This window comes from Cydia splendana, chromosome Z (assembly GCF_910591565.1).
Source record: "Cydia splendana chromosome Z, ilCydSple1.2, whole genome shotgun sequence".
NCBI classification, from domain to species: domain Eukaryota; kingdom Metazoa; phylum Arthropoda; class Insecta; order Lepidoptera; family Tortricidae; genus Cydia; species Cydia splendana.
This window is the reverse complement of record NC_085987.1, coordinates 48,999,553-49,013,383: the sequence shown is the minus strand read 5'-3', so window position 1 is coordinate 49,013,383 and position 13,831 is coordinate 48,999,553. Positions and strand designations below refer to the sequence as shown.

The 13,831-nt window shown below is 37.4% G+C and overlaps 1 protein-coding gene and 1 long non-coding RNA gene across 3 annotated transcripts in view; both read left to right on the top strand.

Moving 5' to 3' along the window:
- LOC134804170 (uncharacterized) overlaps positions 1-13,831 on the top strand; it is a 442,923-nt gene that overhangs the window by 390,358 nt on the left and 38,734 nt on the right. The gene's annotated exons all lie outside the window — the stretch shown is intronic.
- LOC134804097 (protein apterous-like) overlaps positions 1-13,831 on the top strand; it is a 178,515-nt gene that overhangs the window by 148,319 nt on the left and 16,365 nt on the right. The window contains exon 5 of one of the 2 annotated variants that reach the window (XM_063777025.1): positions 2,572-2,774. The exons of the other annotated variant lie outside the window; for it this stretch is intronic. Coding sequence (XP_063633095.1) covers positions 2,572-2,774 — 203 coding nt within the window. The remainder of the gene's footprint in view (positions 1-2,571; positions 2,775-13,831) is intronic. 2 annotated transcript variants of the gene reach the window in all.

Sequence of the window (13,831 nt, the reverse complement as noted above, 5' to 3'; positions counted from 1 at the left end):
CTATAAAAGTTTTGTACGGTGCTCTAAAAATGAATGTGTTGAATATTATAAAGCATTTTGGTCCTGACATTCACATCCGACGTTATGGAATTCAAGGCGAGGTAAGAGATTATTAAACAATTTCCACATCTCTCCTGATTGTACGTTTGTTCTTTTTTTTTTTGTTGTAAGTGATCAAAAATAGTACTTCCGAGCTTCCGACCAAATGTTGTGGTCTAAGTACAAATGCTAGTGTGGTCGTTGATCAGGTTTTGTCAACACGTTCAAGTGGTGCCGTGGTGAGGTGTTGCGCCGGTTTACTAGTTTTTGTTGGCAACAGGGTTTATTGGTCGTTAAACCGCGGCGTTCTTTAGCCCGCAGGCGGGCGTGAGCCACGAGCGGAGGCGGGAGCGGACCCTTGAGTGGGCGCGGGTGGTACATTAATTAAATAGTTCCTCACAATTACAGTGCTTAAATATGTAATTAAAATATTTCGCTTTGGGGCTGTGATATTTACGTCAGATCAGTGTATGTGGCTTTCCAATATAGATTCCAGAAATGGGTCCTTATACTTCATGGGCATAAGGAACGTTTTCATTAGAAAAAAGTCCTTATGTACATGGAGTATTATATTAGTATAATATATATCAATTGACAGCCAACTCACAGTCAAAAATATATGGACGCCAGTTATTTCAAACTCCAGTAGTAATTGCGTTAGGATCATAATATTTTAAGGTAGCTTCAAAAATATGTTTATGAACAATGGCTCAAAAGTAATAATAGTATAACTTTTTTTAAGTAATGCCGGAAACGTCACATTTCGTTTTCGCTAATACCTTGCAACCCCCACCCCGAGTCGCCAGGCACAGTTGATAAAACGCAACTGAAAACAATGGCTAGTGCCCATACCCGTGTTACGATCACTTTACGACGCAGTTGTAAACTTCCCCGCGAGCCTTCCTGCCTCTCCTCTCCTCCCTCTCTCGCCGCCCCGCTGAGAACGGGACAAAAGGTAAAGCCGACTCACACGGGCCCTCGTGGTGAAGATTTCAAGCGCCACGGCAACCGTTTTATTAAGGAAACTGGCCAGCAATAAAAACGCGCGCCCGTTTTGTTAAAAAATGCGCTTTTCCAAATACGTGTAATTAAAACGACTTTTAAAGAACTTGTAAACTTTTGATTTTAACGTTTGAGAGATTAAATCTGTATTAAAATAAAATTATTGCCCACATAAAACGAGGGAGTTTGTTTCCATTTAAACTTACGATCTTTTTATACTCATCGCTAATACATTTTAACGTCATTCGATTCGAAATGTAATTTGCATTTAAATATGAAATCAAATGTTATGACACCGTCGGCTTTTTGGCGTCAACGGTATCGATTTTGTTTTTTCTTTAGCCGTCTGACTTGAGACGCGATAACCAGAATGCGACGAGGTGACAACGTTTGAAAACAAATACAAATTGAAATTAATTACGGTAGGTATAAGGTAGTCTTATAAAACCGCAAGGATGGACTTACACCGGGTCATTTTGGCGTAAGTGACTTAAAAACGTTATAAACCTAACGAAATTTTTTTTTAATGTGAGATTTATTGTAATTTTTGCTAGCGAATTGGCACAGCGACTGTTCTGGTATGCGTTGGTAATTCTTCGTACACTTTACTTAATTGTGTGAATTGGTGTATGATCCAATTAAAATTATTATAATGATAATGCATTTTGCGCTCGCTTTTACGGTTAATAAATTAAATTTTTAACGTATTGTTTTATGTGGTTATAAATTAATTGTATAAGAAGCTTTTTAGATACAATAATGATGAATTACAATACGGCATCTGGTATTCAGTACAATTACGACATGATAAAATTTCATTTAATGTTAAGGTCTACTACATTTTAATATTTAATTTTGTTTTATGAATGTAGCTGATTGGCGCTTACGTCTCTTTAAAGTTATAAACATATATTTTAGACAAATATAGAGATGCGTTCGGTTTATATTATGGAGTATCATCATCATTATCACCACGAGTTACAAATCAGTTGCTGGACACAGTTCTTCAATTATATATGATCGCCCATGCTCACGCGGTACCAAATTCAGATTAGTTCCAGTTATTAGATAATTCAAATTTATTTCATCCTTGTAACTAGATAAAGGTTATATACATATATGCAAGCTGTGAAAAGTTTCGAAAAAGCTGGAACACTCCTGGAAAATTCACACAGTTCACAGGAAACGTTTATTTTGGAAATTGAAAATTTCGATTGATATTTCCGAGAATTTTTTCTAAGTGGAAAATTTTCAATTTCGGGAACTTTCCCACGGCATATCAGTAATAAAGATGTTTCACTAAAATTCAAAGGTATATCTTTGACTCAACTTTGAATGATTTCGTCATGCTGCTGTGACGGCAGTTAAGTAAGTCTGGGACTCCTCATTTCAATGGCAGGAGATTTTTTCAGCTAAATTAATAACGATGATGATAATTCGCTACTTGTGACCCGAAAGACGTAATCGCCAACAGCGTACACAGGAATTTACCGATCGTTTTTGCATCGCCTAATGTTTTGCCCGACCCAGATCTGAACCCCGAATACTTGGAGATGGGCTTCCGCGGCGGCGGCAGCTTGGGCTCCACGTCGCGCACCAAGCGTATGCGCACCAGCTTCAAGCACCACCAGCTGCGCACCATGAAGTCCTACTTCGCGATCAACCACAACCCGGACGCGAAGGACCTCAAGCAGCTCAGCCAGAAGACGGGGCTGCCGAAGAGGGTGCTACAGGTAAATATCACACGCAAATAGCGTAACGAACACATTGGGTAATGTGTTCCTTACGCCATTTGTATTTATGTAGGTTTATTTAGGCTGAAGTGAAATGAACTGTCTGAATACAGTATAGAAAGAGACATTAGGAAAATATGAGGTGAATTTTTATTTGTTTCGTTTAGTATTACACGACTGACATGTAAGCCTCCATAATTAACCATTCAAATAATTAGCAGTTTAAGGATCTACTTTGGTACAAATAACACATTGTCTCTTGTTTTTTTGTACAGACTCCATATACATAATTGCGGGTTAATTTGCAACATTCAAAGAAGTATTTTACGCCAAGGGCTCAAATTATCCATTGATATTGGCCTAATTACACAAACAAAGTTAAAAATAAGCTACTTATGTAAATTAACGCATTTTTTGCTTTAATACCTGTTCTAATCGAAAAATTCCTGTTTTATAACGCGCTTATCACTTCCTTTATGTGTTGTATTCATTTTAAAGTAGGTATTCATGCGAAGTATACGGCCAGTTCATTTGATTTCAGTCTATAAATTAATCTTACAAAATGGAAGTAAATTCAAATAGAAACCTTTTATGTGAGTTTACTTCCTAATAAATAATATTTAAGCCTTTTTTTATAATTGCTCTGGAGTACCAAATAATTAATCAAAGAATGTTCATTGCCGTTTAATTTATGTACTTAAATTTCTACTCGATTGTAGTGGAATTCTCCTTACAAGATTATCGGGAGTATTAAATAGACAATTAAATAACATTTGCTTATTCCGGTATGCAATAGTTCAGAGAATTTAGTCTCTGATTTATAAATGTAATAACTAGAATTACGACGTATATTAATTTAATCCCTTGTTGCATAATCTAGTTTTTTATAATATAAAGGAACAAGTGATTAAAATGTAGGTACATCTACATCTGTCAGCACTTAAAACAGGGCGAGGAGATAAGGTGATTCGAAATTTACATTTTTAATTCAACTTCCATTTTATCATATATCGGTATTTAAACCGAAAGAGTTGTAAACAACCATCGGCATTTACAAGCATCATTTCAACTCCCAAAACTTATCACGACTCATAGAAAAAGGTTTTAACATCCACGGCGGTTCGTTTACGACTTTTTTCACACGCTAAATGTATGCAATGCTTTTACGTACTTATTTTTTTATCATAAACTGGTACAGGCTAATGCGAAATGAATGTACAGGCGATATCTTGCACGTATCAGAATCTTTACGCACCGCGAATTGCGTGTTACAAAGTATTTGTGTAATTCAACAAAGCGACTCATGTATTTACGGTTCAAAAGACAGGGTGTAAAATGGTGTAAGTGCAAAGGAAGGATTTCAAATGGATGTTCTTCGGAATTAGAAGCCTTCGGAGTAGCCTGCGGTGTGAACTAATGTCTTCGGGCATCTTGTGGGCTGCTCATATGTTATTCGTGGGTACAGACGTCGTGAAAAAGCAAGAATTTCTGCAGAACATTCAGACTTCATCATTTCACCATATAGTTGCGAAGTAGGTAAGCATCATTTCGGCCGTCGAGACTGAAAAAGCAACCGCATAAAATAAATAACATAATTATTGTCCGTTACGCCTTTTTGGCAGTTGGGATCATTAAACAAATTTAACGTAAAAGACAATTTGTGTCGACTAAATATACCGCTTTGTTTTTTGTCAATAAGGTCGATTTCTTACGGAATCTTAATACTAGTAGCACCTTATTAACAGCCGACAAAGTGGTATCACTCGACTGAAAATCTGTTTCATACTTGACGGTTCGCAGATTAAGATGTATTAATCTTTCAAATTGATAATCCTTATTATAGCTGGAAATTGAACTTTATCGTTGAAGAGCTAAGGTCGGTTTTGCAGTGTGCTTTAAAATATACGACCACTGTGTGGTATAAGGGCGTAAGAGCTGCTAGTTAAGTGTCCCTTACGCCCTTACGATTTCACACTAGCCGCGCTGTCATTATGTTTTCCCAGAACGCCGCAAGTAAATGATGTTCCTAAACATAAAAATACGTTAAAGTAAAAGAGGCTTTCTGCTTCTTGCGTTAGGGTTGTATATTAAATGCACTTGAGAATCTCAATTTGAGTTTAGCCTTAAAATGCGCGAAATCGCCCCTGTTTTTATAAAATAATCTTTAAATTATAAATATAGTACTCACTTACTGCCCGCGTCTTAGTTTGCGTGGAATGATGATGGTGATTGATAAATACCCGGGCACCGCCTCAAACATCTCCATACCAAATTTCATCTAAACCCGTTCAGCGGTTAAGCGTATAGAGGTAACAGACAGGCAGAGTTACATTCGCTTTTATAAGATTATATCTAAATATGATCAAATGCTTATTACTTAGGTACTATAGTTAACTAATATCGAATCTATATTTTTGAGTTTTGACCATGTAGGTAGAGTCAGACCATGATAAGTTGGCAGCGATTCTGATAGCCCAGACGGTGCACGTGTTTTATAAACGTCAAACTTATATGAAATTATGACGTTTACATAACACTTGCACCGTCTGGCCTATCAAAATGGCTGCCAACTTATCATGGTCTGACTCTATAGATATATCTAAGCCAGCCCGCTCCTCTAAAACACGTGTCATTAGGTACCAAAGACAAACACAACAGAAAACCGACTAAAACAAAAGACGCTCCAAATTCGAAAATTAAAAAACTCGATAATTGTTCACTCAAACTCTGTTTGAAGACGCGCGCATAGAACATTTTAAAGTGCCGAAAAACTTCCCAACCCTTTATATTTTATACTCTATTCTTACAGATATAAAGTTTCTTTTGGTTTGATATATTTTTGACACAATTTGTCGATAAAGTGTACACAGAAAATAAGTCCGGTACAGTTCTAAATCGTACAAGCGCCGCGGTGTATCCAATCCATTAGAGACAGACTATAATGGAGCACAGATGCGCAAGGTTTTTTTAGGGTTCCGTACCCAAAGGGTAAAACGGGACCCTATTACTAAGACTCCGCTGTCCGTCCGTCCGTCCGTCCGTCCGTCCGTCTGTCACCAGGCTGTATCTCAAAAACCGTGATAGTTAGACAGTTGAAATTTTCACAGATGATGTATTTCTATTGCCGCTATAACAACAAATATTAAAAATAGAATAAAATAAAGATTTAAGTGGGGCTCCCATACAACAAACGTGATTTTTGACCGAAATTAAGCAACGTCGGGCGGGGTCAGTACTTGGATGCATGGGTGACCGTTTTTTTTTTTACCGTTTTTTGACGGAACCCTTCGTGCGCGAGTCCGACTCGCACTTGCCCGGTTTTTTTTTCACAACACGCTGGTCATACATAGAGAGTAGTCTGTATGTCTTGTCTGGGAAATTAAGATTTGCGACGGAAATTGTACGGGCAAGCAATTTGATTTCTGTGACACTTCAGAGGAGGCTAACGGAATATTGTATTTATAACATTGAATGTATACACGTTTTAATACAATAGCAAAAATCAATACAATACAATAGCAGGACTATACTTGCAAGGATAGACTCCAACAAAAAACCTTTTATTAGAAATTAAAAGGTAAAAGTTGGCTCATATCACGAAAACATGTACCTACAGTCAAGTACAGTGGTTTTGCTGCCAGTTTTTTTAATAATATGATGCTTAAATTTTTAGGCTAATATAAATTTATTGGCGCTAAAATATTAATGCACAGCCAAATTATATTATTATATGCCCAGTGAAAGTTCCTGTTTAATATTTTAGTTACCCGGTTAATAATAAGCCATTAAGAGCTATGGGACATATTTTTGAGATGATTAGTGCACCCATATTTTTGAGATGATTAGTGCACCCATATTTTTACACTTGACTGTGCAATAATATTCGTTTATTTTCAGTTGTATGACGTCTGCAACCTGCATACTATAGCGGTTTAATTTTAGTATAAAATAACCAGTTATATAACCGAGGCTTCTGACAAGTACAATTTTAAACAGATGAATATTTTCAGAGTAATTGAGACATATAATCAGGTCGAAACTCGAGTTCTTTTCAACTTGTGAGAGACCCGAGACTTTTTTAGACTCGAGTCTTTTCAGATAACTCTCAATTACTCTCAAACAATGTCTTGTTATTACTTTTGCTTGTATGTAAATTCAATGTTTTGATATTTACTTACTAACGATTTGGAAACGCATTTTGTGTTTTACCCATATATTCATGGGTTACGTTAAGTACTGTCCCGCTCCGTAATTGTTGAGCCATTTAGGGTTCTAGCTAAATTGGACATTTCACAGTATAGGTACTTAAGTATTGAACAACCAATTTAGCTATGACCCTTAATGGCTTAACAATCACGGAGCGTGACTGTACATTAAATAACATCTAAAATCTATTTTCTTTACTGCTACTAGTATTTAGATAAAAAATACAAAATTGTTGACGGAGTTTTAATTGGGAGACTCGATTCTTATAGAGTTGCGCTTAGAATAGGCTCAATAAAGGACTTGATTATGAACTTAAAAGATTCCGGAGTTCGTTAAGCGCAGAGCCTAGTTCAAATATAACGAGTCTAGTTCAAATATAACGAGTCTAGTTCGAATATAAAGTCTCTAGTTCAAATATAACATGTCTTGGTTAAATATAACGAGTCTAGTTCAAATACAACGAGTATATAGTTCAAATACAATGAGTCTAGTTTAAATATATGTAGACTCAAATGAGTCGAGTTCCCACCAACACTAGTCGAATCCGCCATTTCACCTCGAACACAGAAATATCTCCACAATTTGATAAATCAAAGCGTAATTTATCCGCGCGCTTAAAATATGTGGCGCCCACTAATTGTTCTGCCGGGCGGTTCTGAACCTTATCACTGAGATAATAAAGTTGTGATTACAGAAGTTTTCGTAACGGTAAGTGTTGGGGCGGTGAACACGCGGCCACGTGTACCTACTAATTAGGAGAATAATAGTGATGTGTGGAAAGTCTAAAGAGTAGGTACCTATTTTAATAAGAAGGGATGCTTTATATGTAGAGTCTGTTCGGAAAGAGAAGAGTCGCGGAATGTAATTGGGCCCCATACATTCCACGACTCTTCTCTTTCCGCACAGACTCTAGCAATAATTTTCTATATTTTATAGCAAATTCGGTGATATCTTTGCGTATATATAGATAGTGCAAATTTCGTTTACATAAACTACCTATTTCTTTTTATAAAAATGTACAGAGTAATACCAACCTACATGCAACGGATAAATAAATAAATATTTTAGCACAATTTTACACAGATCGAGCTAGTCCCACAGGAGCTCAATAGGGCTTTTTTCTACTCGTCGACTGTAATTCTTGAATTAGGATTTCGTATACCAAACTGCATTCGGGTACTTTTAATGTATAGGCTCCCAACTCAACTATAATATTCATTTCGATACAGCTTAGTCAACTATAATGAAATTGACCAATCACAGCTCGCCGCGGTCAAGAGGACAAAACAAAACCATATATCAAATTAATTATTTATTTTAGGTTGTATTGTAGGAACAATTGCTTCATAAGTCAGAAACGCGCATGTGACACCCATAATATAGGAACATCCATAGACTACGAAAACCGCTTAGCGTTACTTGTTAGTCTCCATAGGCTACGGTGGCTAAATCGGGAAACAAACTGTATAAAAATATTTAAAAATTGAGTTTAGCGTGGAGCAAGTACCAGGGCCTCATGAGTTACGAGAAGGTGTCGTTGACCAACCCGCCGGGCCGCGGCTGGGGAGCTACGAGTATGAAGGTATCACGGCTGCTCGCGTATCTTAGCTGTATACTTTTGGTTTGTTTACCTATATGATTCTACTAGTTTAAAGTATTATTTTTGTTGACTCGTAGAAAAAGTATTGTATACAATAGTGATATAATCAAGCTTTTTAATCTCGTACCTTACTTAGGCAACTCAGCAAGCTTCATTGCCTAAACACGATACTCGACTGAAAAGCTCTCTATTATATCACGATTGTATAAAATACTATTTGTGTGTACTAGACAACGATGTAATATAATACCTACGAGTATATACCTACTTATGGTTATATACAAATACTCATAAATAGCATCCAGAACATATATATAAACACACAAATAAATGCCATTACCAGGATTCGAACCGAGGACCTCGTAATTCGAACTCTAAAATCTCTGTCGGTGAAATACCTGCAGGTCGTAAATCTAATATTTATAAGTTGCAAGCTAAAAATAAATGGAATAGTTGACAAATAGTTCGGGCGTAGAGCACAATTCATCTGGCCGTCACTGTCACACACGAGTAAGACTAATTATACCTAGCTCTACTAATGACTAATCCATCTATTAAATACCTACAGGTAACACGGTACTTCCAAAAAAGGACGGAGATCAGATTTATTTATTATTAGGCTATTACTTGTTTTATGACGTCACGTTTCGCGAGTTCTTCCTACGTTAAGGGGCCCACTGATTAACAGTCCGCCGGACGGAATCGGCCTGTCAGTTAGAACAAAAAGTTGACAGTTCCGAACAACTGACAGGCAGATACCATCCGGCGGACTGTTAATCAGTGGGCCCCTTAAGACGCAGCGTAATCCGAGTGTGCTCCATAGCAGGAGGTGTGCATATATTTTGTGAGCCTCGGGAGACAATATCACTACCACCAAGGTTTGGAGGATCAGACACTGGTAAAAAGGCGTTATCGGATTTTTAACATGATTGTACAAAAAAGAAGAAATTAAGAAATATTCTTATTTTTAAGCAAGAGATAAAACAAAAAGTTACTGCATAAAGGAGTGTAAAGTAAAGTTTAGGCTAGATTTTCAAATATACATAGTACAATGCTTGTTTCCTTGTGGCATTATTTATATAAGTAACAGTTATGTACATAGGTAAGGTAAGTACCTAACGCTGCGTCTTATGTAAGCGAAAAAATCGCGAACGCGACGCGGCGCGGCGCGGCGGGCCCAAGGCGTTCTCGTTCGCAACGAGATCGCGCACGTAGGACACTTCTATAGGTACCAAGGATTGATTGACCCCGCGCCGCATTGCATCGCTTCGCGTTCGCGTGTTGTTCGCCTACGTAGTACGCTGCGTACTCAATATACGCATTTTGTTATTTCTGACCAAGGTCCGAGGGGTGAATATGTAAGTAATACTAACAATTTTCTTCTAGGCAGTCCTTGATAGTTACATCCTTTTTATTATTTAAGAGGTCCAAGTACCAAGGTAATGAGAGTGCCTATGTTCTCATTATATCGCCATCGCTCACGACTACCGGGCTTTAATCGGACATTTTCAATCGTTAATCACTTCAATCGATTACTTTTAATCGGTTAATCAATTTGATCGCGGCAATTAAAATAAAGGTCAATATATTAAGTATATTAACGACCCCATTTAATTTACTAATTGTGTTATTTAACTTGAAATTTCTTTTAATTGAACGTTTAAAATAAATAGCAAGTGTTATTACTTTTAAAGACACTACGAGTATTTAAAGGAAAAATCAATTTTTAAAAATAAATCGACTTAGGTCATTCTATAAGTACATACTTACCTATAATTGTTTAATTCGAGTCCTATTGTTTGTTTTGTTTTATTTTTCTTTGTTGTACCAAGTAAGAAGTACCTACCTACATACAACTTATAATTTTATAAAATACATATTACAATTATAATTAATGTAATAATTTCAACACATTTTTAAGTTACTAAAAAAAAAACAATCAAATTGATGTATCAATTTGAATGTTTTTATTATTTTTTTCCACCAATTTCAACATCCACTTGGCAAATTTCAGAAAAACTTTGTAACAAACCTTACAGAAACAGATACAAGTCAAATAAATGTATATATATATATTATAAACACAAGAAATACTCTCAAACCTCTTCCCGCGCAATTTAAATGAAATAAAACCTAAAAAGGTGCCATTTTGATTCTATTTCGGGACCGTTTTCACGCACCGATCTCCACAAATATTCCCTACAATTAGTATCGGGCGGTCACACCTCGCTCCCGCTCTGATATCATTTTACTTTTAAGTACATTTCGTGACAATAATAACCTAAAACCTCCATTCCAAACCCTACTCTAACACCTTTAGGTAGCATTCAAATTACTTCAATCACAACTTGAAAGATTTGTTAAAACTTGTCAAACTAAAAGCGACTCTATATCTTAGTTTTAAAGTACAAATTAAGTTGTTAGTGAGCGTGATCACAATCAAATGTCTAGTAATTAGTCGCGAGCATGACGTTGTGCGCGGGATGATTTCCGTTGCAAGCGCTCAAAAGGTACCATTTGTCATTCCGTGGCGCGAACTTGCGCCATCACCGCAGAACCGGAACGACCTAACCACCAACAACTTTCATACAAAAGTTACTTTTTGGCGTTCAGGGGTTTCGCGAGAGCGGACGCGACCACCTAATTTATCCGCGTTATTTATTTTCAGTGTTATTTATTTAGGGAAAAGTCGTCATTAATCAGAAATGAGGAGGTTTTATTTACACATTCGGCTTTGATCGCGGAGCCGGAATGTTTTACATTTAATTAACGAGTAGAGGGGAGCTCGAGCTCGACATTGTACAACACATCATTTTACAATTTAACTATCTAATCATTATTTCAAGTGATTGGGAAAAGGGCGTTTTACAATATATAAAATACATGTGTTCTGTGTTCTTAGATTTCCAAGAAATTTTAGGATATTCCTTCTGAAAATAGCACTATTGTTTCTATTAGGAGAAAGTGTCTGAATTTGTTCCTGATACTTTCAGAATGGCCTTCCAACCTTGAGGAAGAGAGCCTACTCCCATGTTAAATTCCGGCAACTTGCTTACCATCAGGTTGCGTGTGCTCGTGCGCCTCCTATAACATAAAAAAGGGCACGTATTTAACCGGTCAACTAATTAATCGAATTTGAGTAGGTACTTTAAAGATATAGAAATGGGTAAAAATTAATAGATTGGCAACAAAAACAGAGCCTTAGAATATATCAACAATAGACAACATGTTAATGCCGTTACAGCTATTGTTTATTTTTAGGCAGGTACCAATTATTTATTTGGCAACTGAATTATTATATTGGAGATCATTTAAAAAACACATTTTAAAAAGAAAACGGCTATCTATTAATTCAAAAATGAAGATCTTTTCAAATATTTTGTTTGGTCATTACACGGTCAACCTAACACGCTCCTCCTCGCTTCGCTCGTCCTCGCACCTATCTTTTGACTCTTGCAGAACACCGTGATAACTATTGAAATTAGTACCTAATAAAAAATTTAGAGACCTAACGGTATCATGGCCATTAGGTGTTTCATGATTAGGAATTTCGCCTAAAAGTATAGGTGCACATCCAAATTATATTATTATATGCCCAGTGAAAGTTCTTGTTTAATATTTTAGTTGCCCGGTTAATAATAAGATTAATAAGCATAAAAAGGTGTCCAACTTATCCTTACTTTGTTAGTAATGGCATGATTATATGGACCCCATTTTACTCTATTTGGATAAATATCGCATTCTTGCTCAACTAGGGAGTAGGTTATAAGGAGCAACACCTAAAATGATTCTAGTAATATTGCGCTAACATGTCCACTAGCGCACTAGTTGCCCAGTCAGTCATTCAAGTTCACCGTCTGCTGGCTGGAGCTGGATTCGACCGCTGGAAGCCGGAAGGCCATGTCGCCGCTCCGGGCAATATGCCCTGACAATTACTTACTTACTTCACTGTCATATGTCAAGTTTGGGGCTTAGAGCATTTAATAACTGGAGTAGCCTTTAAGAGCTTACCCCTCTGCTGAAAAATTTGCAATTGTGCAGACTTTTGTATGGACTGACATGGCTATTTGTATAATTACGTAACGTACAAATCATGTAGAGATATCAATACATTTGACCCCCCCCCCCCCCCCCCCCGCAGAAATCGGCAGACTGTTACGTACAGAAAATGACAGCCATGACGTCTCCAGTTTACTAAATGTTCTAAGCCTTGGGGTAGTTAATGCGGCAAATTCTAAAGTTAGACCAAAAAAAGTCTGTAGAGATTTTGACAGCACACGCAGTGCAGGTGTTATTTTAAACGTCAAACTTTTATGAATTTATGACATATACATGGCACTGTCAAAATCTGTGCAGAGTTTTTTTGGTCTAACTCTATCACGCATAGTTATTGTCACAGTCGGCGATTATAGTTATGAAGTTTCTGTTAACCGTTAACAATATTATAGTTTCACACTTTTTGATCGAGCGTTAGCGAAGGTCTCCGTTTCAGCTAGCGTAAAAATGCTGTCGTATGTCCGGATGTTCTCTGCATGTCGCATTTCTCAACCGATACTCTGATTTTTGTGAGCAGTTCGATAGTCAAATAAGTTTTTTTTTGTCGTTTCGTTTTTTCAAATGGCGGAAATTTACATAAAATAATAAGGCACCAGTAGAGTCTAATGACAGAACAAAGTATTATTTGTTATGTTTAAGCTTATCGTTAGGTCTATAGCTCACAGTGTCACTAGCACTAGTTTCAATGCAGCTAATAGAGTGTTATGATTATTGCAGCTTGAGTATGCAGTGTTGTTACAGTGTTTCTCTTTAGGTTGTCATATTATTGCGCCTATTTTGCGTGATGGGTTGGCGGCACTATTCTTGCCAACCCAACTCTACCAAGAAGCCTAGCAGACCCTTGACGTTGCCGACGACTTCTGGAAGAGACCTCGGTGAGCCGAGGTGTTGTGCCCGGTACTCCGCCACCTCTGGGCATTCGAGAATGATGTGGGCGGCTGTCTCATCTGCCTCCATGCATGCTCTGCAGAGGGGGCTATCGGTAACACGTAGGGTTAATAGGTGCTTGTTTAATGAGGCGTGGCCATAGCGCCAGCTATAAGCCAGAGCTGTGGCCTCTTCAGCGTTCGCAGCCTCCGTGACAGATTGGGGTTGAGTGTCGGGAGGGCTTCCTTCGCCTGCCTGCAAGTGCCTAGGTTAGACCAGTATTGTTGGTGTTTTACCTGGGTGTTGTGTCGCAGCATGTTCCGCAGCC